Source organism: Ambystoma mexicanum, chromosome 6q, assembly GCF_040938575.1.
Source record: "Ambystoma mexicanum isolate Mex_15411 chromosome 6q, UKY_AmexF1_1, whole genome shotgun sequence".
Classification (NCBI taxonomy): domain Eukaryota; kingdom Metazoa; phylum Chordata; class Amphibia; order Caudata; family Ambystomatidae; genus Ambystoma; species Ambystoma mexicanum.
In genome coordinates, this window is record NC_090937.1 from 80,162,340 (window position 1) to 80,186,457 (window position 24,118).

At 44.9% G+C, this 24,118-nt stretch overlaps 1 protein-coding gene across 2 annotated transcripts in view; it reads right to left on the minus strand.

The window, feature by feature from the left end:
• The window catches only part of UBA6 (ubiquitin like modifier activating enzyme 6), a 1,607,755-nt gene that overhangs the window by 907,857 nt on the left and 675,780 nt on the right, over nt 1–24,118 (minus strand). For both annotated transcript variants that reach the window (XM_069630498.1, XM_069630497.1), the window contains exon 13: nt 6,610–6,676. In XM_069630498.1, the coding sequence (XP_069486599.1) occupies nt 6,610–6,676 (67 nt within the window). The remainder of the gene's footprint in view (nt 1–6,609; nt 6,677–24,118) is intronic.

Below are 24,118 nucleotides of genomic sequence, written 5' to 3' on the forward strand. Positions count from 1 at the left end.
CTAAGACTTGTCTGATAAGGAATAAGGGTTGTATATATTATAATAGTAACTGTGTTTAGAGTGTTTTACAATAAGAGTACTGGAGTGTTTCAAACAGTGTGTTTTTAAATACATAATTATATACTTTGATACCAAGGCTCTGGTCAGTGTTTGCTTGTATTATTGTGTCCGAGTGCCTATTGTGTATACTTTGCATACTGCCTAACTCTTCTTGAGGGAAGTCTGACTGCTCAGCCACAGCTACCAGGTAAATCTGGGTGGTGCAGACTGCTACCAAGTGGGTTTACTGCTAACACCTGTAGTCCTAAATCTTTTGCAGTGTTCCCAAAGGGAACTGCACAGGTTTCTGCCTAACACTGCTCTTCTTAGAAGACTTGGCTCCAGGAGCCCTCCTTTTATCCAAGATTCGGGCTAGGAGCAAGCCCACCTAGATTAAGGATGGATCTATGTGATCCGACCGCGGCTGATTTTGCAGCGGCCAAAATGTTTGCATGTGAAATGAACAAACCACAAAATGTTCGTACATTCCCCATGCGAACACACATCCATAACCCCTACATACCCACACCCCCCACCAATGACGCACCCACGACACACCACCAACAGACCCCCACCCACACCCTCAACATACCCACACCCCACTTGCTTAGCGCTGTGCCCCTGCAGTGCCAGTTTCCTTTCACTTCCGTGATCGGGAACCGGCGCTGCAGGGTCCTTTTCTTTTTTTCGGGAGCTGCAGGGGTTTCCCCTGCAACCCCTGCTCAGTATACTGTAAAGTATAGGGAGCGGAGTGTTGCTGGGAAAAGCCCTGCAGCCCCCGCAGCCTTTTAAAAAATGTTTTATACTTACCTACAATGCTACCACCAAAAGGTTAGAAGAAACTTTTTTCGGTCTTTTTGACCGGTCGGACCTTTTGTTTTCAGTCCGATCGTACAATTCTGGTAAGGATCTGCACCACTCAGACAGCCAGTGGCTTTCCAATCATAAATAGACATGGGTCACCACATCTGCACAGTAACAGACTTCCAATCACCAGAGATGTGGATTGGGACTAGACCGTCACAGCCCCCTTCTCTGGCACACACAATGCCCCTTTGCTGCAAAAAAGCCACAGTTTTGTCTGGGAAAGGGATTCCCATATAATGTAATTTCTGACATGAGAAGGCAGCAAGAAAGCCAAAGAACAAACAAAAAATCTCGTGGCACTGCCATTTTAGGGTGCTAGCCATCTTTGGTAAATTCAAAAATGCACAAGTAAAATAACACAGAAATTGTAAAAATATCACGTCAGCCATTAGCTTTTCTTAGGCACATTGTCAAAGTAACCAAAAGCCATTATATAAAAAGATATCAAAAGTATCCCAATGCACTTCACTAAGGCGATGTGTGCTGTGCAATTTTAAAAATGTTATATTTTAAAATACAATTCATAAAGACACAATGGGCCTCATTACGGGTCCGGCGGTAACCGTGCCGGTATTACCGGCAGTTAGACACCGGACCCGTAAACAGTTAGCAGCACCTGACTTGCCGGTAACAACGGGGTATTACAACCCCAGTGGCCGGAAAGTCAGGCGCTGGTCAAATGTTGTTCCCCATTCCTATAGAGTCCCATAGCACTCTATGGAAATGGGGACCACGGAAACACTGGCACCGGTAATAACGGTGCTGGTGCTTCCGTTAAACTCTGTGAACAGGGAGGGCACCCGCCCAGCAGAGTTGTACTTTGCCAGTCCGGAATAAACAGTGCCGGTAAGCTTACCAGCACCATTGTTTCCAGACCGTCAAGGTTAGAATGAGGCACAATATCTCTTGAGTACTGACAATCTTAGGAACAATTCAGTGTCCCCCATAAGAAAGAGCAAAACAGTAAAGTGAAGTAAAGCAAAGGCTTTACTGACCTCTAAAAGGTAAGGCAGGGTTCCAAACAAGAAAAAATAATGCAGTCAACGAAATCTATGGAGGAACATCTGCAAAAAGAAAATCTTTCCTAACACAACCTTCAGCAACTCCCATCAGGGAATCTTGTATCTGGTGGGCCCACAAGTCCATGCGCTAAAGGGGGCAGAGGTCTCTTTCAGTGCCGATGCTGGGTCTGGCTAGTCCGCGGTTCCAGACTCTGACGAGGCGGTTCTGAAGACTGGACATCAGGACACCTTTGGCATGATAGAAAGACCTCCATGGAGCAGGTAAGCTACGGGGACCTACAGGACACGAAGACGGATGATTGCACCGGTGGTACACCACGATCAGGCAGCGACAACCGATCCTTGTGATGTGAATAATGGAGCAGGTGCTGCATGACTTCCCTTGGGTTAGGAACGCTGAAACTGCAGTGACAGGAGTCTTGATTCACAAGTTGAAAGTTCAGTTCCAAAGCTACTTTCTGGAAACAGGGACCAGTGCAGCGAATTACCCCAGGAGAGACCAGGTCAGTCCACTGGCTGGTCCACGGACACTTCTTAAGGTTTAGCAGGCACGGATCCTCCAATGGGGTCGAGGCAGGTTGTTCCCACCAGTCATGGGGTTGAAGCACCCACTACGGCCTTCTGGAGGTCAGAAGAGAGGAGCTGGGCTACACCAGGATTAAGATGGAGGAAATGCTGGTCAGCTGAAACAGTTGTCCTCTGATCCTCAGTGGGCTGCAAATCTTCGCAGGGGTCTTGCCTGCAACGATTATTGAATGGCTGCAGGAGTCCTCCTTTAATCCAGGCTTTGGAATGAGTGCCCCCCAAGGGATCTGCACATTCAAACTGGCTGGTGATGCCCAATCATTGACAGCCTCTGACCAACACATCTGGCCAGCAACAGGCACATACTAACTCAGATGTGGACTGGCTCCAGACAAATTCAGCCCCCACATCCTGACACAAACAAAGACCACCACTTTGCCCTGGGAAAGAGCTTGACCAGGAAAGGGCTTTCCATGTATGGCAATTCGGGGACTGAGAGGGCAAGACTAAGGACAAGGCACAAAACGGACTATTGATGGGCAAAAATCTCACGGCACAGCCGTTTAAGAGAATACAATACTCTAAATGACATGAAGCAGTAAAATGCAAAGTGCACAAGTAAAAAACACCTGAGAAAAAAAAATCCACTGTCACCAGTCCATCCTGTCCATTGTGATTGTAACCACAAAGTTACCAAAGAAAATGTTGTAAGAATACAAAGTATCCAAACAGCACTTCACTTTAAGTTGATATGTGCAATTTAGAAGTAACAACCATTCCACTAAGGGAGACAGGGTCTTGCAGAATGGATAGTCTTATGAACCAATACGTATCCCCATTAAGAGAGCAAAAAAAAAAATCAAGGGAAGTTAATTCGAGGGCTTTACTTGCAGCCAAAAAGGCAGGTCAAGAAGCACACAATAGCAACAAGTCTTTTTGTATAGGTAAAGCAGATCTAACCACAGATCCCAATTCCAATACTTGCAATAGGACTTCTGACGAGGCTCCTCCAATGTAGGAACGCCCAAGAACTCTGCAATGCCAAAGTCACAAGAGGGAGCCCTTAGGCATCAATTCCCAAATGAGCCTCTTAAAAAATAATTTGCCATTGATCTAGGTCATTAACGCATGCAATCTGTAGAAAAACTGGTCCTCTTAATTTGACTGACATTGTGTGCAGGGCAAAATCACTGTAGGCTGTATTTGGTGAATGAGGAGCCAGAGGGGATCAGACATTGTGGATGGGATCAAATACAGCTGCCTGTGCTGTGGAGTCTATGATTTAGGAGTGGAGGAGCATATAGGGTAAGACATTCACCAGTCTGCCAGGGAAAACAAGGAATGATGGCCTGTGGGGTACCGATGGGGGTAGAGGCACTGGAGAATCTTGGCTCTTGCAAGCTGATCTCGTAGCCAACTTGCCTGGAGAGAACTGGCCTTGGATCCAAACTCTCATCATGGGGATACACACCAACTGAGGGCACAGTAATGGGAATCTTGGGGGATGGCTCCATGGGCGTGCCCAAGCACTTCCTGTGCGCAATTTTCTTCTGCAGCCTGTAGTGTATAGAGCACGAGACGAGGGCCTTTGCTTACCAATGCACAGCCCCTTGAATTAGGTCTCTAGAGACCCTTGGGGCAGGTCCCAGTAACACTAGCAAAGAGCGTTTGTTTCGGTGGGGACCCAGGAGGCACTATGGTACTGTCAGCAACAGTCACTGCTAACTCCTGCCCCCTCAGAATAAGTTCTGGTGCTAGGTCCAGGAGATCCCACAGCCATAGCAGCAGTCCAAGTATTTTTGGCACTTGTACCACCCCCGCGGCAAACCCCTCCACCCCCCGGTCGGTCTTGGGGGACTCAGTGCAACGGCCCTAGAGAAGTAGACGACGCACCAGGGGGATTGTGAAAATATGGTACTTCAATAGGAACATGATCTCCAGTGTTCATGCAGAGAAGAGCCTCCAAACAGGTCCTTCCACTGACTGAGCATACATCAAAGACTGGAAGCCGTGAGGGGTCAGAAATAAAAGCCGGACACAAAGTTGTCATGTTTTTGGTAAAAGACTTTGATCAACATGAACAGGTTGGGAAAATGCCGCTCTGACCCTGCTCGAAGAGGAATTTTGTACGTAAAAAAAACTAAGGATCTGTGTGTGACAGGATGTCAGAAATAAAAACCATCCTTGTGTCCAAACGTTCTATCCTGACCCTCACATTATAAACAAAACAATGAAGTGAGAAGGGAAAGTGTTTAACCTGATGTTTGCAAAAAGGGTTCATAAATAAAAAAAAAAAACAGCTCCAACATAAAAGTTCTCCAAGGTAACAGAACCTTGGTTCCAGAGGGTGGTTCCCTTCCCCTGAATTCTTCAATGGTATGGTAATGTTTATTGGTGTAACAGTTCTTTGTGTCTTTTCTTGGCCCACAACATTCCTGTTATGTACAAAACTGCCCAGCCTCATAATTCCTTCTTTTAAACAGTTCCTTCTTTTTTCACCAAGCACTGTCCTTTCTTAGGACTTTTGTAGGTTAGCAGTTGCAGGTATGCTCCCCCGCCAGGACTTCTTATGCACTTTTAAATGCCTGGTTTATTCGCCTGCAAGAACTTACTTCCATACATATAACAGTTTCTCTTTACATTCAAAATTGCATAGATCTTCTGTGGTTCGGTATATCGAGTTTTATTTCAATGTTTGCTTTTTCTGCATTACATGCACTCAAATATTGTTTGGGGTCATGTTTCTACTCTGCCATTTTGACTCGCAAACAATCTTCTTGTTGTTTCTGTCTCTGCAGCTTTACAATGTTGAAACTGTGTTTGGCGCAGTCGCCGAAACCCCTGGGATCCCCATTCTGCTCTTGCACGCCTGCTTTCCTTCAGGTCCCGATGAGGATAACGCTGCTTCCTCCAGCTGCCGAACAGCCAGGACTCTTCTTGTGGTTCCTGGCATCTCTGCGGCACGTTTCGCCACTCCAGCGTGCGCCTCCAGCTTCCACACGACTACAGAGAGATGTTGTTCACGAGAAGACTTTGATTCCACCAATGGTTTAGTTTCCATCTTTAAATGTCCCGTGCACCTGCACTTTCTGAAAACAACTAGCACGCTTATTGAGCTTGAAGCTCCTTCTGCTCTGCATCATTTTCTTCCTCGTCCGAGTACTAAGGTGGTTGTGGGAATTGGAGCCTATTGATGTCAACTGATTCATAGTACTTGGGAAGTCTCTCTCAATGGCTCGATATGAAAAACTAGCTGTATATGAAGGTGGATTAGAAATGAAAAGGTATTCTTGCTTTTACTTTTTCGAGAAGGGATGGGAGTTTTGTCTAAAGGGTTTTGGGGAAACAGTTTCTCTATTTTACCTAAAGGGGGGGGGAGCAGATGCATGGCAATATGCCATTAGGTTAGTGGGCATCAGGGGGTCTTTTTCATACCATGAAACCACCCACCCCGGTGGTCATCTCCTCCCATTTGATCCACCTTCAAATAACCGTCCCCAGGGTCACCATCAGGTAGCGGCTGCTTCCCCTGGCCACATGGGAGGAGGTTACTGCTGGGGAATCTGCAATGACTCCATTGAATTCATCACAGAGCCCAAAGCCAAACACAACGCACAAGGGACCCGGATGTGGTCAGGGTCAGGCGCCTTAGACAGTGACTGTGTCTGAAGCCGGAAGCTCCTGTTGCAGGAGGTTCATGGTCTGAACCCAGTTATAAATGGCATACGCTGATCGTACATCAGTGAGGGCTCAAGCAATCAGCAGCAAATACAATTATGAAAAAAGAAGGGGAAACTACATGCGACTAACTCAACGGTGTAGTGTAATGTGCCCAGTCCCGGTGAGCAGAAAATAATTACTGACGTGGGCAAGGCCAGTGGGGGGAGCCAGCATGAGCGGTCACCATGAGGTATGCTGCTGCACGCTTCAAATTTAAAGGGGAAGTTACGTTTTGCAGTGCAAAAGGCTCCGGTCTCTTCGATGTGTGACTGACTCCCATCATCAAAGGGGACGGGATGTAAAGATTATATACGATTAAGAATCTGTTCGAGAAATGTATCCATTAGAAACTAAATTACTTGACAAATTAACACAAAACAAAGTGGGTCACAACATTTTGTCAAGTAGCTACTCTAGATAGCAAACAGCTACTCACTTTGCCGTCTACTGGTTCGCTGATGGATATTGCAAATTTCAGCATCTCTTCAGAATCCTGAAGGCATCTAAAGGAAGAGGAAAGAATTTTAAGAATAATGATAATCTTCATTACTCAATTCATGCTCTTTGTACGAGGTACAGCTTCTACTTACCCGAACATGAAGCAATAATGGAAGATTATTAACCTTTGACAGAGAATACAAAAACACAAAGGAAATAAACGTACCTCAAACTGGGAACTACTGTTTATCTATACCAAAGAGTGAAGTAAGAAAAGGTTTGTTTCACATTAGCGGTCCAATTGATATAAAGTATTAGAGATAAAAAGGGTACAACAGCAGAAATCTCCCTCTACTTAATTGTATTATTGATTAATATAGGAGATGGTGCTTCAACTAGAAGCACTAAGATGGATTAAAGTAGAAATCAGGGTAATTGTATGATAGCTGTTTTACAAGAGGTTAAGCATGACGGTCCGGTTGGTTATGAGAGTGCATTGTAAAAAGTAATCGGGGCAAGAAAATAAAATGTAATACAAGCAAAGGCAATTCTACCACAGAAGTGGGTCAATGGTAACCCAGAACCAGGACAGGGGAGAGTGGGTAGAAACTCAGAGCCAGGTCAGGGGAGTCGAACAGGTGTGAAGACCGAGAACTAGCCAATAGCACAGTATTAAGTTAAAAAAAAAAACACAATTTATCAAAATCGATAAAAAAAATGACCGACTTAGACTGTGCCAAGTGAGTGAGTCGCTGTGTGTGTGCGCGTGTGTCTGTGTGTGAAAAGTCATGTTTGTAAATGGGACGGGTGGGGAAACTGGTTGTATGTTTGTTGTTTGTATGTGTGTATGTTGTATGTATGTATGTATGTATGTATGTGGTGAGGGAGCAAGGTGGGACCTGGGGCTCGGGGTAAAACCCCCCCGAATTCAGAGAAAACCTGCGTGCATGTGCTTTTTCACACACAATCAACCAAAATAAATCGTCTTTTTTATGTTCAGCCTTCAAAAAGTGGAAATTTCACATAGAACCAATAGCGCAACAGCAGAGAAGTATCAGAAATGATAGTGCAAGGTGTCAGTGGTGATATAACTCTACAAAATAGGCAGAATCATTAGAGTGGTAGAGATCATGGGGGGGCAGGAGCTTGGCATAGCGTAGGGGATCCTTCTATGGAGAGAAGATGCTTAAAGGCATGATGAACGCTGCAAGATTAGAGATGTTCTTCATGTCATGGGAAGCGTGATCCAGTGGTGAGCAGGGCACGTCAGGGACACAATATAGAAAAAAATAGGCCTGGCATCAAAAAAAGAAAAGCAACCCAAATTTACAAATAGCAATTTGTGAATTTAGACAACTAAATATTTGAGTGGCATCTGTGAGCACATTTTTGTGAGAAATACGTTGGGGACGGTGTATTTTCAAGTGCATTTGTCTGATGTTATTTAAAACAGCCAACTGCACAGTACATTAAGTAATTGAAGTTATCCATGTTTGCAAAGAAAATTGTCCTGTCAGTCTAGAAAAAGTAGACACCGGAGGCAGTGTACTTAGTTGGCCGAAGACCAACTGCCTCATGTGCTTAGTATTAGAAATACATAGCCATAAGCTTGACTAAAGTGCGGCCATTTTGATGTGATTGAAATTGCCATTTTGTTTTCGAACCTTTGCCTCTTGCCTTCTGTTAAAACTGCTTTGCTGAAAACTTATTCTGCTCCACTAGTACATTATTATTCATGCATAGAGCAAGGCCGTAAGAGACTTGTTGAAACATAACGCAGCGACCCAGACAGAAATGGCCAGTCTCCTCCCTCACAAATCCTTGAAAGTAAGCAAGAAGGCATTTAATCATTACACAGGTGCCAGCTTGTCTCGCTAATGCCGTAGAAATGTTAGAAGCGAACATTCAATGGCTTGAATTATGCTCTTCTTTGCAGCCCCCCTTTTCTGAGCCCTGTAGAGCCCTGGAGAGCGAGTTGACCCCCAGTACACAAATAGAAACTAGGAGATAGCGAGGCCTGGAATGTGTCTCTCCCCTGTACTCAGCTCGCTTGCAGAGAACAGAAGCAGGGTGTTCTTATAACAAAGAATTGTGTCTGCAGGCTCATCAAATTGCAAACTGTTGCTAAATAAATGTCTGAAGGTGTCATACTCATCACAATTGTCAATCATCGAACCCAATTCAAAGGAATTACAATATGGGCGGTATTGAATGTGCCACCACTGATTGTAAGATGCTTGTTTTGTATATATGTAACTGTTGTATGATTCTCACTCTCTTGCATTCCCCGGGGTCTGGAAACACATGTCGCGGGGCATGGGACCCAGTTGGCCAACTGAGACTATTTGCTTTGCAATAAACTCTAGCTTTTGGGAATACAACCTCGTGTCTGTCGTATCAGTTTGTGTGGGGTGATTGTGCCTTGTTTCAATACAAGAGGGTACCCTAGGGGCCCCTTCAGTCCCACAGTGGACTGTCAGGACTACTATTAGGGCACAGCTCGATTGCTCTATGTGACAGTCAGAGTCTGGTGTTGAGGAGGATTAAGTAGCCAAAGCAAAAGGCAGAACAGGGTGGCCCAGGGATGGTAGAGAAAGTAGGATACCAGAACAGATATTTGCAGAATGGGGAGTAGCATCAGGTGGCTTTACCAGACATTGGTCGTTTTGAAAAATAAAAGTAGAACGTTGGAAAGTGATATGTGCTGCTGATAGCACCCATTTCCATTGTTCTCTTTTTCTAATATTTGGAAAAAGTAAGGAGTGTGCTTTTATTGGAAAAACACATTGCTTTAAAGAATCCATTGTCCACACCCCTCTCCAACAATCTCTTTGTGAAAACCAGGCCTCCAATAGGCCAAGGAAGTCACTTGACCCTTTCCCCGGTCCCAAGTCAGTTGACTTAGAGCAGCCATTGAAGAGCATAGTGTGACAAATCCAGTACCCTGCCCTAGTCAAAAAAGTGGAGAGGGTCCCTTCCTGCTCAGTGTGGAAAGCACACAAGAGGAGTCAGCAGCCCGGACTGACCCAAGTTTACAGGCGACGATAAGCATCTTTCCAGTCGTGGGCAAAGAAGCAGCTCCAGGACAGGTTTCCTTGATGACAGCTGAACATTTGGGAGAAGGCGACATATGGCACAAACTGGTGACCACCAAAGTTCTGTGCTTGAACGTGGAACTGCAATGATTATAGCCCACGAGTGAGCTGGTCAGTCCAGGGAAGGCTCTAAGGGCATGAAAACTAGAGAAGACGTTGAGACCAATTGGTCTGACTAGTCCAAGGGCTGAATTACAGATGAGGGTCTTCAGAGATCAAGCAGAGGAGCAGGTCTTTGCCAGGCCAATCACTGGATGGGATGCAAGTCCACTGCAGAAGTCACCTTTTGGGCGTCAAGGGGCTTGCTCTTCTTTCGAAGGATTCTTGGCTCCAACAAAGATCTGAAGAATGCAGGAGTCCACCTCTTAACTGGAGCTGAAAGTAAGTCCAAGCCCACCAATGGAAAGGATCTGCACCATTCAAACAGCCGGTAGTTGTCCAATCAGGGACAACTACTGGTTTCCATTCGCCCGAGAAGAAGTCTTTCTAGCACCAGCGATGTGGACTGGGACTAGACAGTCCCAGCCCCCTTCCCGGGCCACACACAAAGGCTCACTATCCTGCGAAAACAACAGCTTTCCCAGGCAAGTGCATGACCGTATATGGGATTTCCTGACCTGGGAAGGCAGGCAGAAGGCAAACTACAATATGGCAAAAGAACAAGTGAACATTTTGTGACACTGCCATTTTAGTGCACTGGACATGTTTAGTAGCCATAAGCGGTAAACGCGAATGTGCACAACAAAAACAAAGCAAACACGCTAATAATGTAACTGCTGCCACAAGCTGGTCTTCATGGACATATAAAATCCCAAGTGGAATAGACTAGGGTGATACAATCCAGTGCAATGAGGATACATTTGTAAAATGCTGTGAGCAAGGTTAAAAGTTACAAATGTTCAAGAGTTAACGGGGAAACCGTTTCCCAGTACCGACAGTCTGAAGGATCAGAATCACGATAACAAAATAAGAAAAAGGCCAGGGGAGAGAAGTTGAAGTCTTTACATCCATGTAAAAAGTCAGGACATGTTCAAAGGAAAAAAGGCTTGGGGTTGCATATACCAATGGCGGGAAAGTTAGAATCACACCACAGTTATACATGAAGCTAATTTCAAAGGACCCAGATACCTATAATAGGGATCAGGTAATACGTTCTTCAGAAAACATGGAGGAGCAAGCTAATTGTCAATCCTCACAGAGCTTCATTTACCATTATACCGGGTGCTACCAAGAAACAGTTCTGGCTACCCTCCAGTGCTGCCGAGTGACATATGAAGGAAAGGGACCCTCACAGATAATCAGCAAAAACGAAGAACTGGAAACGCTGCCGGGGAATCGTGTGACAAACCATCTCCCTACCGTTGGATCATGTATGCAAGTTGTGATCCCCAGGGATAATCCCCAGTGTGGAAACATGAACCAGAGCCTGGAGGATAGCATAACTGCATAAGGTGCCGCAGTGAGGAGCTGTGGACAGCCAATATATAGCCTGGGCAGAGGGACGGGACGTCTGCCTAACCAAAACATGGCCACTGGGACGTTTTGAAGCCTCAGGGGGCTGTGGACACATACTAGTTGACACAAATGCCCTAATTTAAGTGGATAGCCTATCAGAAGGTTCAATGCAAACAAAACCATACCAGGGAGACTGGACAGTGAAAACAAAGGCCTATGTCAGACCTGAGAAAGTCTGGAAGACGGCAGCAGCAGAATAAACCCATAACCATACGAAACCAGCAAGATCACCAATCAGAGTCTTGAGCAGAAGAAGCAGAATACAGAGGGGTGCAGACTATGCCTGCTGGACTGGGAACATTGACCTGAGAAGTGCAGAGATGAAAAGCCTAGGACTGCTACCAAGTAGCCTTGGCACTATATTCACAAAGAGTGGGCTGGATACTATTTCGCCAAAGAGTGGGCTATGCCTATATAATACTAATTGGGACAGCACTATGTACATAGGGAAAGGAAGGATTCTAGCAAGTGTTAAATTTCCTGACCCACAAATAGAGCAGCTTTACAGAAGGGAGAACCCAATATGTTGGGTACACTAGGCTCATTTAAACATTTTTCACAGAAGTGTGCCCAAATTGCTTATACTTCACTCAATGAAACCTACACCTTTACGGAATTCTGTATTTTTAAACAATCTGTCTCATTTACTGGTACCTTTTTCCTCTTATAACATAATTTTTGTGGTCAACATTTAGCATCAATATTTAACTGGCAACCTTTTGCCCTCCGGAAAGTATTTAAGTAAATGCATCATACTGCGTTATTTTAAACAGATTCTTTTTTTTGGTTTTTAAACAAATTTTAACATTTACTGGTTCAACACAAAGTATAAAAAACATTGCTTGTATGAAAAAACAAAGGGAAGTAGTGAGTCTATTTCTCTGCTATCACCATGTGCTGTGACTCCCACTAATCACCCAAGGACACACGTATTTTTGTTCTATTTCCAACAATATGGTCTACGTCTACAAAACGATATTCGTGCGTTTTCTTATGTTGACTGCTTGCAAGGAGTACCCTCCCATCCCTCTCTGCTAGCCTGACGTTTCGGCAGTTAAAAAATGTGGCAGCCTCTCTCAGGACCTCTAGTAATATTAAAACAGCACAAAAATGTGTATAAGCTACGTGCCCTCTAAAATAATGTGAAGAACTTAAAAACAAGTTATATTTTGATATTTATAGATTCACTACAGTTCCACTAAAACATGTTACATTTGCAATTTACTGACCTCGCATCGCACGGTCTCACTGTCACCTTCAGAATGGAATTATATTGGCTCTGTGGTGCATGCCTGCCCCAAGGTCAGGGTGTGTTCACCTGTGATCCTTGTTTTCCAATAACCCTTGTGCAGGTGTGTACTTCAATACTATATGTCAGGCAAGGCCCCTGTGACCTACAGAACCTGAGGGCCACGTATAGTAGTTTCTGGCATGGACTGTGCCTGTCTTCGTGCTGCTCACATGCATCATTGTAAGTTCCGAATATGTGGAGCATTTTGAAAGTATGGACTCCTAGGAGTTCGGCAGTATCTTTATCAAGATTTACATACAGTTAAGGTTAGCTGGAAGCCGTGGCCCCTAACTTGCTCTGTTGCACGGATACCCATTATAACCTGTGTTTGGGGAGCTGGATAGATAAACATTGTTGGCTTCCTAGTCCATCACTGACCTGTATTCGTATCCAGTAAGGTATACTGTAGGGTATGCAGGGCCAGTGTCTTCAAGCGTGAAGCATGTTCATTATTTTCCTCGTGTGAGTCTTCCGCTGTATCTGTTTACCTAGAAACTGACAGTGAGCCTCTCAACGTGATATAAAGACTGTTATGGCAGCCTTAAACTGTTCCCCCATGACCTTTATATGTTGCTATCATTGTATCGCTGCTTATCTTATTTCTGCTAGATACTCGTGCTGGATTGGCAAAGCGACTCAGTTACATAAATGTCCCTCGATTCCGGAGCACGCGTCACTCCTCGATTCGATCTGTAAAGCGAACAGGAATCGGTTTATATATTCAGTTTGTGCATAACTCATGCAGTACTTGACACTCTACCCCACCTCATGCAGTACTTGACACTCTACCCCGCGGGTTATCTAGTTCTGTGTTTTTATACAAACCTATTAGGTCCACAATGCTACGCTCGCAGCGCGGCTAAGGCTATCCTGCTGCTGTAGTGAGCTGTGTTGCATCGTCATGGGAACCAGACCACGTTGTTGCCTATACGTAGGCCTCTTTTTAGCCGTTTGCATGGTGCCCTTCCTGACTCTTCCCGCACGCTTGCTCATGTCTCCATGTATGATGCAAGTTTTTGACAGCACATAGTTAAGCATGGGTAGCTCCGTCACTCGTATTGCATGTTTTTTTGTTTCTTTGTTGTTTTGCAGGGGGAGACTCACTGGATCACTTGCACGTAGCTCCATGCAGGTTTAAATGGAAACACTTAAAAATGTAGAGTTCTATTGTTTTTATTTTTGAGGACCTTATATTGTATCTTTTGCTAGAAGAATAAAATATCTAACTTAATTAGGTGTTTGGTCCAAGTCCGCAGTCAGCTCTGTACCATGCATAATATCCATCTAAATATTCTACCCCAGCAATGATCCCTGTTTGTGTCCGATCCCTTTCTAAAGCGACATCTCTCATGGGAAGAGTAACTCCTTCTTTAAGCCCATAGCATGAGATCCTAATTTGTAGATCCACCACGCTTCCGTGTACCGGAGTGTCCTGTTTGTGTTTGAAAAATGTTTCACTGTGTCAAGGATCCATCAGTCTAGATCATCTGCAGAATGTTGTTGGGTGATGTAGTGTTGTACCAATGGTGCTGTTAAGGTCAAGCAGTGTATTTGTGAACCGTGTTCTCCAATTCTTTTGTGGATTGGACAGCTGGTCTGTCCCACATATTTTTTCCCAGAAGGGCATTGTGTACAGTAAACTGTATTGGGTGCCTTGCAGTTTGTAAATTGCTCAAGTTCCCATTAACGTCCGCCCACAGTAAAAGATGTACTTTTTCTGGTAAATCTGCAGGCTGTGCAGATGCCACAGGGATAGTGCCCTGTGATCTGTCTAACATTCCATAGTGTGTTTTTTGCCTCTATTTTGGGGAATTGTGCACAAGTCAAATAGTCCTTAAGATTTTTAGATCTTTTGAGGGCCATTCTTGGAAGTGGCTCCTCTGGTTGGGCCAGTTTAGCCAAGGGCCAATAGCTTTTGATTAGGGGTCTTAGCTTTGGTGTATTTTGGCTACAAGTTGTGGCACAGGTCATTTTGGGATCTTCCTGTTGTCCCCCTCGGTTACTTGGAGTCAGGAGCGCATCTCTCGCAGTGAACCTTGCTCTTTTCTGCGAGTTGCTGAGTAGTTTTCTCATGTAACCTCTAGCTTTGAGTCTCTTAGTCAGTGCTGTTCCATGGATTTGGAAATCAGTGAGGGAGATGCAGTTTCTTTGCACACTTAGATATTGCTCATAGGGTAGGTTTTGCTTCAAGGGCAGCAGATGGAAGATCCTATATTCCAACAAGGTGTTTCTGTCAGTTTCTTATCTGAACAATGCAGACTGCAGATTCCCATTTAGGTTCCGGATGGTAAGGTCTAGAAAATGGATTGCTTCAGTTTATCCTAAATATTATTTGGGGGGTCCTGGTCATTGGGCCAGCTCCAAAACTCATCGAGTTCTATTGCATTGCCTTTGCATAGGAAGATGTCATCATCTATGAACCCCCTCCCATTGTGTATTTTGCCCATTAAGGGATTGGCTGCTGAGTATATGAACTTTTTTTCAAAACAGGCCATGTAGATGATTGCGAGGCTCTGTGAAAAAGTGGCCACCATCGCAGTTCCAGTCACCTGTTGATAAAATATATTATCAAACTTGAAAAATAAATGTTTTAAAGCTATCCGAAGAAGTTCAATATGAATTCAATGGGCACTCTGCTTTGCAAAGCATGTGTGTTAATTTGCAGGCATACACATTCCATGGCTTCCTCCTATGGGATGCTCATATACAATGGTGTTATGTCCATTGTGACTAGTAATTCTTCGCTGAGGTTGAAAGCAATACCCTCAAAACAGCTTATTGTATCCGTAGTATCTCGTAGGTATGAGCTAGCGAGCATACTCAAGGGTTTTAGGAAGCCATCTACACATTTATTGACTGGTCCCAAAATGGACCCACAGCCCGAGACAATGGGACGCCCCAGTGGGTTTTCCGGATTCTTATGAATCTTAGGTATGGCATAGAACAGCGGAGTTCTCCCCTCGGGATGATTCAAGTACTCACATTCTTTTTCTGTAATCCATTCCCTATCTCACACAAATTGTGTTGCCTCAAGTATACATTGTTTTATTGCCTGTGTAGTATCCTTTTCTGGAGGTTGATGATTTTCTCGCTGTTGGAGCAGTTACATGAGTATGCAGAGGCATTGTTGGTTGGTTTGCACTACAATGCCCCCTCCCTTGTCGGCTGCTTTAATTGTGAGGTTGGGGTTGGAGGTACATTTTTTCAGAGCATTTCTTTCTAACTTCGTTGGATTGCGTCTTAAGAATTGCTTTTTGTTTTTAAGAACTTCCATTTCTTTCAAGACACATCTCTTGAAAGTCACAATTTATTTGGGCATCTGGTTTTCTGTTGGATTAAACATTGACTTCTTCCATAGGCCTGTGTCCTCTAGGTCAATTTCTTAATCCATGTTTCGAAAGAAAACTTTCAGCCTAATAGTTCTGAAGAAGTTCCTTATCTCCGATTCTGCAATATACCAGTTTGTTGGATTTGTCGGAACAAAGAAAAGCCCTTTTCCTAAAATTGACACCTCTTCCAGTGGGAGCTCAAGGCCGAATAGATTCAAAATAGGTTGTTCCAAATCGGTTTCTACCACCTGGGGCCCCCTCCTGCGATGCCGTCTCATTCTTGGGCATTGGTTCCAGTATCCTTCATTTTGGTTGGGACCCAATGCTTTTCCTCTGGGGTACGCCCTGCCTACAAAAGGCCTCTGTGGTACTCTATTCACAGTTTGATTATAATCACTATAATCCCATGGGTCCTCTGTACTCTATGATCCGGAAAAGGTCACCCACCGTCTGTGTGGTTTCTGTGAATATTGTGGTGTATTGGTTGTTTCCTTTTTTCTATTTTCTACCCAGACGTCTGTAAGATAGGGGAAACACTGCTTCCAGTTTGAATTCTTTCAAGTCCTTTGCCAAATTCTTTGATTGTCTATTTAATGTAATGGTTTTAAATTGGTCAAATAGAGCAGAACTGGATGCAAGATCCCTCATACCTGTCATGGCAAAGGCGCTTAATATATGCCTGAAAATGGTAAACCAAGATCCGGAGGGAGACCAACATCCCAAGTAGATCAAACACCCAGATGCAACGTTTTAGTTGCATGTTCTGTTGGTCTGCCACAAATGAAATGGCCGTGTTTACGGTATGCTATAGCCAAGGATTGTGCCACCTGAGGTTCCCTCAGTCTCATGAATACTGTACCAATCTCAATAATACAGCTCCTTGGAAGTATGCCTTCAAAGAGTCACATGTTGTCCCAATAATAGCTGAGCTATAGTCAAGAAAAAAGTACCTTAATCTGAGCTCCATTAATCACAAAATTCATAATAATTGAGTTACTGCCAGGTAAAACCCCAACTGCTAGGCCAGGAGGCTGCAACCTGTAGCTCTCTATGTTTTGGAATATTACTCCCATGATCCCAGACCACTGACTATCCTGACTTGTCTGGGCCTATCCCTAAAATCACATTCTCTAACTTCACCATCTAATGGGAGGTGTAGTCCGAAAAAGGGCATCATATGTTTGTCGGGTACACCCCCTTTCGGCACCGCCGTTTCGCCGCGGGCCGGTTCGGCGCGGCAAGTTGGCCGCAGCGGCCAGTTCGCCGCGCCCATTTCGGCGCGGGAGCCTTTCTGGCGCCGCCGATTTGGCGCGAGCGACGTTTGGACGTGGCTGACATTGCAGCCACGTCTAAACTTCCTCACGCCAAATTTAAAAGCATAATTATTTTCAAATGCAGCACGTTGACAGGAACTGTGCCTGACAACGTGTTACATTTGAAAATAATTTGGGGTCACTGGGATATCAATCCTCTCGAGTTTGACATGGGGAAATTCACTCTTTCAAACTCTGTGAGATCCCTATTGGCTGCCGCTCCATTACACGGCTGAAAAGCCCAGTGCCGCAGCTGCCAGTAATGGTAGCGTTCCCTCTCTTCTACCATGATTCGAATGTCTGGATTTGCTCCTTATTAAACAGGTGTACCAGAAATGCAAACCCTCCCGCCCTCCAAGCTGCGAAGGACCCCCTTCATACGCTGGATGGAAATCGGGATTACCATGTATGGGAGTGGCTGGGAACGGAAACGAGAACAAGCCCTGCCTGATGACTGCCCCATCCCACACATGGGTGGACGTCCTCAAAGGCAGCAGCTCCTACATGCATAATGGCCACCTTGTCCTAGGAGGCCATGGCATATACCGCACCGGTTTACCCACTACCTCTTCCTCCAATCAGCACCACCCTTTAATTGTGTTCGGGTTGACAACAAAAAAGAACCCCCTGCCCACTACCCCCTCCCACCACCTGCCAGCTACCACCTCTAACCCCCTGCCAGCTACCACCTCCCCCCTCGCACCCCTTGCCCACTACCACCTCCCCCCTCCCACCACCTGCCACCTCCCCCCTCCCACCACCTGCCAGCTACCACCTATAACCCCCTGTCAGCTACCACCTCTCTCCTCCACCCCCTGCCCACTACCACCTCCCTCCTCCCACCACCTGCCAGATACCACCTCTAACCCCCTGTCAGCTCTCTCCTCCACCACCGCAAGATGCCACGAACCCCCTGCCCACTACCACCTCTCGCCTCCCACCACCTGCCCACTACCACCTGTAACCCCCTGCCAGCTACCACCTCTAACCCCCCTGCCAGCTACCACCTAACCCCCTCCCACCCCCTGCCCACTACCACCTCCCCCCTCCCACCACCTGCCCACTACCACCTGTAACCCCCTGTCAGATACCACCTCTCACCTCCACCCCCGCAAGATGCCACGAACCACCTGCCCACTACCACCTCTCTCCCCATGCCAGGGATTACAGGGATTTGCTGGAGGTAGTGGCCTTGCGGTAAGTTCTCTACCCCAGAGTCTTGCAGGCCATGGTTTGTGGATAAACTGAACCTTTCTTTAATTTCCCCTTTTAAATAAAAATAATGTGATATTTGCAAATACAATCAAATTAAAAGCTTTAGCCCAGCCACGAACCATGGCCTGCAAGATTGTGAGGCTTGGAACTTAACCACAAGACCAAACTGGCCTTGTGCCTGGGGCAGCAAAAGTTACATATTTAACTCCCATGATTGAACAGTCTAAGAAAAAAAATAATAATAAAGCATTTCATATGATATGATAGTTTATTTATATAGCGCCTGTACACAATGTGTTTCATGGCGCTATATAAATAAACTATCATATCATATATCAAATGCTGTATTATTTTTTTTGGGCAATTCACAATAAAAAATACTGAACGACGCAAAACAATGACAATTCCCAACCCCCCGCGCCAAAACATCCCCGCGCCCAATTGTCTCCTGCGCCGAATCGGTCGCGGCGAATCGGCCCGCGCCGAACTGGCCGCGCCTAATCGTCCTGCTCCGTGTTTGTCTCCGCAGAGTTGAACAGGAAAAATTACTGTATAGTCCGAGGGGACCCGATGGGTAGTGATCACTTGCCTATACATTACAAATTAAGTAGAACGCCAAACATGCACCAAATGTATCCAACCATGGCCTTTACTCTGGTTACTAAAGGGTGGGGGGGAGCTCTAAGGAGGAATACAAAGGCAGTTATGGATTTCACAGTGGCAAGCGGAAAAGAGTTGAGGATGATGGTGGAATATGGTCTCCAACTAACAGTTTGGAATTATACTGAGAAATTGCAAACTTGTTTAAAATCTCTTATTAAGAAGGGACGTCTGCAGGGAAACCAAACTCATTTCAACCCCTTTGATGGTAAAATCAAGCAAGTAAAATGAAAGAGAAGAGTAAGACATGCAGGTTAAACTCTGATACTGTTGGGTCATTTGTAGAGAAAAAGAAGAAGATAATGACACAATACAAACAGGTTTTGAAGCTGATTAAAAGGGAAAGAGATACCAAGAGATGGTGACATCATTAGAAAAAAATGAGGCTGGCAAATTCTGGTCTATGATGGCGGGGGTAACAAAAGGAAATATGACCATGATAGAGGAGTGCCAGATCCCAACTCAGGCCTGGATGCAGTTCATGGGGAAAGAGTCTACTGTTCCGGAGAAGGAACCATTGTTGAATTGGTAAAGCTGGTCAAATGTGGAACAAAATTGCCAGTGGGATCGTGATGATGTGGTGTGGACAATTGGTAGAGCAAAACCCTCAAGAGCTCTAGGACCAGACAGTATCCCTCCGGTGGTCATGAAGGAAAACATGGAGCTATGGTCAATCCCTCTATGGGAACTCTTTCAACATACACATCATACTTGAGTCCCAGATACTTGGAAGCAATCTCATATTGTACCAATTTATAAGAAGGGGGATAAACTAAATCCAGCTAATTTTAGACCCATAGCTCTATTGGAATATACTAGCAAAATCTTTGGGACTCTGTTATTGAGGGATATGAAAAGAGGAATACCTTTCCGAGGCTTACTCTCCGAGTGTCAGATAGGTTTCCGAACTGGCATGGGGACTCCTCTAAACGCTTTCACATTAGCACATATGAGAGCAGCGGTGAAGAAGAAATATCGGGACCATCTATATGGCCTCAATCAATATGACTAGTGCCTTTGACACGGTTAGCTGTGGTCGATTGTGGGAAAAACTGCAGAGGATTGGGATCCTGCTGAATCTGGTAAAAATGCTAACGCTGCTGCACACAAATACAACTGTGAGAGTAAGGTTGACCAAGGAAGGAGCTATGACCCTCCAAAATAGGTACTTATGTGGGACTAAGACAAGGATGCGTGGTGGCTGCTACCCTCTACAACTTGTACACAGCAGATATAGCTAAAATCTGGAAAGGGGCGGGGGGGGGGGCTATGAATTCAGTGAAGCTGGGGTCGGTAACACTGGATTGGCTAGCCTTTGCAGATGATGTAGTGTTGTTCGCCCTCACACCTATCGGAGTGCAACGTAAGCTGGCGCTTTTCCACAGTTATGCAGCTGAAAATAATTTGAAGGTAAACGGGGGAAAATCAAGAGTAAATATCTTTGCTAACCAAAAAAAGACCTAAATGTATGATTTGGGAAGTAGGCGATGAGCCTCTAGAGAGGGTTTCTGCTTTAACATATCTGAAATATGAGGTACTAAATTCAATATCGAAAGTGGGCGGGATGAATTATTTGAACTCTAGACATGGTCCTCTTCTTACTAAAATGAGGTGGGTATAGGCACAGCTATGTATGATATGATAGGTTATTTATAACGCGCTTAATACCCAGAGGTTTCTAAGCGCGGACCCAGGGATCGAACCTGTGTTGCTCCGTGTCATCTTGTTTCCAAGTCGAGCACGCTGCCGCTGAGCTATCCTCCTATGTAGTTATTCATTGCTACCACTTATACGGTTCTACCAGGTGCAGGTGGAGCCGACGAGTGTGTATGGGTTGGACATTAACCTTAATGATTTGAGACAGAACCTAAACACATTCCAAGGAAAACTTTGGAAAGAAATTCTAAGGTTAGCAAAATCAATACCAAACTCAATTATATGCCATGAGTTTGGATTAGTGTCACTTGCCACAAGGGCTGACTGGAGGAAACGGACAACTTATCTAAAGTTACTAAATCCTCCAACCCACTCGTTGCATGAAAAAGGGGGCTAGATCAGACACAAACCTCTGGAGACTATCACCAGAATGAAGGCAGAGATTAACAAACTTCTCTTCGAACTAGGCTCAACAGTTTTAGAACTGCATGTAAACCAGTCGAAAGTAAAATGAAAGCCGTTTGACTACGACTGGGGTAAAACATCATGAAACATGACTAAAACAAGCCTCTAAACGGAATATGCAAGACTTGTATACACGGGAGACCAAATTCTGAGTTATATACTTATTTTTCAATTCTGAGGTATATACTTATTTTTCCATGTTCTAAAAGAAGGTTCTTATACCTACGGTTCCGAATGATTCAATTCCCAACAGAGAGAGTGGGAAGTTGGTATGGTTTAAGAACAGATTTGAGCTGTAGGTTATGTGGTAGGGCTGCAGTAAAAGAAACTATCAAGCATTTGATCTTAGGCTGTACAGTGCTTGAGGAAGATCGGAAGAGGTGTCTAGGCATGGTACAGGGCGCAGAGGGTTGGTGGGTCACTGTGATGGGGGGGCCAAGCACAGAGCCGTATTTTAGCCTTATGTGATCTGCTCTACAAAATTGCAGAGAAACTAGGTGAAAGGGGGGGACGAGAAGAGGAAATAAAACAACAGCCTTAAGTTAGCTGGAGAAAAGGTTCTTGCCTTCCCTCCCTCCTCTCTTTTCCAGTCTAACCTATAGGCTTTGGTGACATATGTATAAAGTAGAAGATATGGGTAAAAAAACAATTTGATTGGGCATGCTAAATTTGTGTTCTAAATTCTTTTCCCACCTCCTTGCTTGGTACTGCTTTGGGAGTCTGTCATAGATATGGAATACGTCGGAGGACCCAATCCCCTCGAAGAACAAGTTACTTTCTTACCTGGTAACGTTCTTTGGATGGGATGGTCCGAAGACGTATTCCATATCGCTCCCTCCCTACCTTCCCCGCCGCAGAATTTCTTTTGCAATTGCAGCTTGCGTTCCGCAAGCCCTTGTGTGTCTGACTGGCAGAAAACTGGTGTCACACGTTCTGGGGGAAAAACTACAACTGAGGCTACGGGCATCGTGCATCCTACTTATCACATCGGGTGATGTCGGCCGTCGGAGGAGGTCCTCGGGGACGGCGCATTGACGCAGGACGCAGACGCCGAAGATTTTCCGAAGCAGCACAGCTGTGGACATTACCCGTCATACATATGGAATACGTCGGAGGACCCCAATCCCCTCGAATATCTCTTTTATAAAAGATTAGGAGTCACACTAGGTATCTGTCAGGATGACTTCACAGCACTTCTACTTCCACGTCAACTTAAACTATCGTTTAGCAGGATTCCCACTTAATTTGTGCTACTGGAGTCTTGGATCTACTGACAACCAAATACATTACCACAGCTTCAGTACTTTGTGACTTTAAACAGGTTTTGGTTCTGACAAGATTCACTTTCAGGTACTTCAACACCTTCAAATAGGCAAGACACTCTTCCTCTGAATATCACTTTTCAAAGGGGCAGTCTCTTTGTCTCTCTTGTCTGTCTGCAAACACAAACAACCTATAGTTGACTTTGGAACACACTTCTCTCTTTGGTCTACAGTCTTTGGCAATGTAGGTGTATCCACTTCAGAGAATATTTATAAGTAGTACGTTTTCCTTCCTCAAACTTGCCTTTATCCCTCTGCCCCCTGTTAGCCAGAATAATTACCCATAAGCTTTGGTGCCACTCTCTTGGCTTCAGGTAATCCTTGCATACTTGTATCTTAGGCAGTGCTAAAGTTTTATTTGGCTCACTGTGCTGTTTAAACGGTTCTCTGGTTTAGGGAAAGCCTGATTTCGGTCTCAATTGGGGTATACTCTTGGTTTGGGCAATGCTTGCTCTCTCCAACTTCAAATATAATGTTTAAACACTTGGTATCTCTTTATGACAATTGCTGTATGCGTGAATTCAGAGTTCACTCTCTTCCTATGAGAAACGTAATAAGGCACACAACCATTTCTTCTTTCTCTGTTTTCCAAATCGTCTATCTTAAGGCGAATACGTTTTACAAAGTTTAAAGGTTTAACAATTGCTGTTCGTAGCATTTGCTCTTCATGCAAGTGAAATAGAAATACCCAATCACACGCGAATGCTACATTTCAGTGTCCCATTGTTAAGGACTGAATTAACAACTTTGTCTCACTTCTACTCGTACGCAAATGATTATTACACTGGATCCTGTTGTCAGCAGGGCTAGCGCAAGTAATCAGAGAGCCAGGTTTAACTCACTGGCTTCTGTTTTCCTTTCTCCACGTGTTGCACAACATCTATGCTTTCTGGCTTCACTTGGGACCCACACCTTCCTCGCTGAAGGGGTCTCTGGTCCGGCCACTCAATTAAGGAGCCCCTCTCGCTCCCGAGACCCACAGCTTCAAAACAGCTGCTCACCACAGTCTGACATGCTTTGTTTCTGTGCAATCTCTGCAATTAGGCTCACATGGTGAAAGGCAGTCTTTTTGCACGCATTCCGCTGCGCAGGCTCTGCACACCAGAGATTGGGGGAACAAGACCTTCACAGGACAAGCAGGTGAAATCTGATGCAGAGTCCCGGCGTCGTTTTGGTTCTCCCACTTCTGCCTGAATTGCCAACACTGTGCCTTCTTCCTTCTGCTTTTGCATACACTCCAGTGACAGTTCCAGCTCCTAACTACCTGCACCTAGGAGGCCTTTTAAGCCTCCCAGGATCCCTCAGCTGTGGATTATTAGGCTTACGTGCCTGACTACTACTGGAGCATGACTCTTCAGCCCTCTTCCTCGTCCCAGTACTATGGGCTTATGGCACTTGTAGTTCTCAACAACAAAAGCAGTCCTTTTTAATAACTTCTTGGTTTGACGGGTAGATTTATTTCCCTTGAAGTCATTTAAGGTTGACCCATTAGAATTTGTTATGGAGGAAGGCATTTTATGTAAGCCCATTTCTCTACATTCCTTTCCATTCTACCTTTGGGAGTAGGAAGGATTTTTACCCTGAAGTACCTTGAATGGTTTTTTCTTTTGTTACGGTTGTTTCAGGTTTTATGGCCTTTGTGCCCA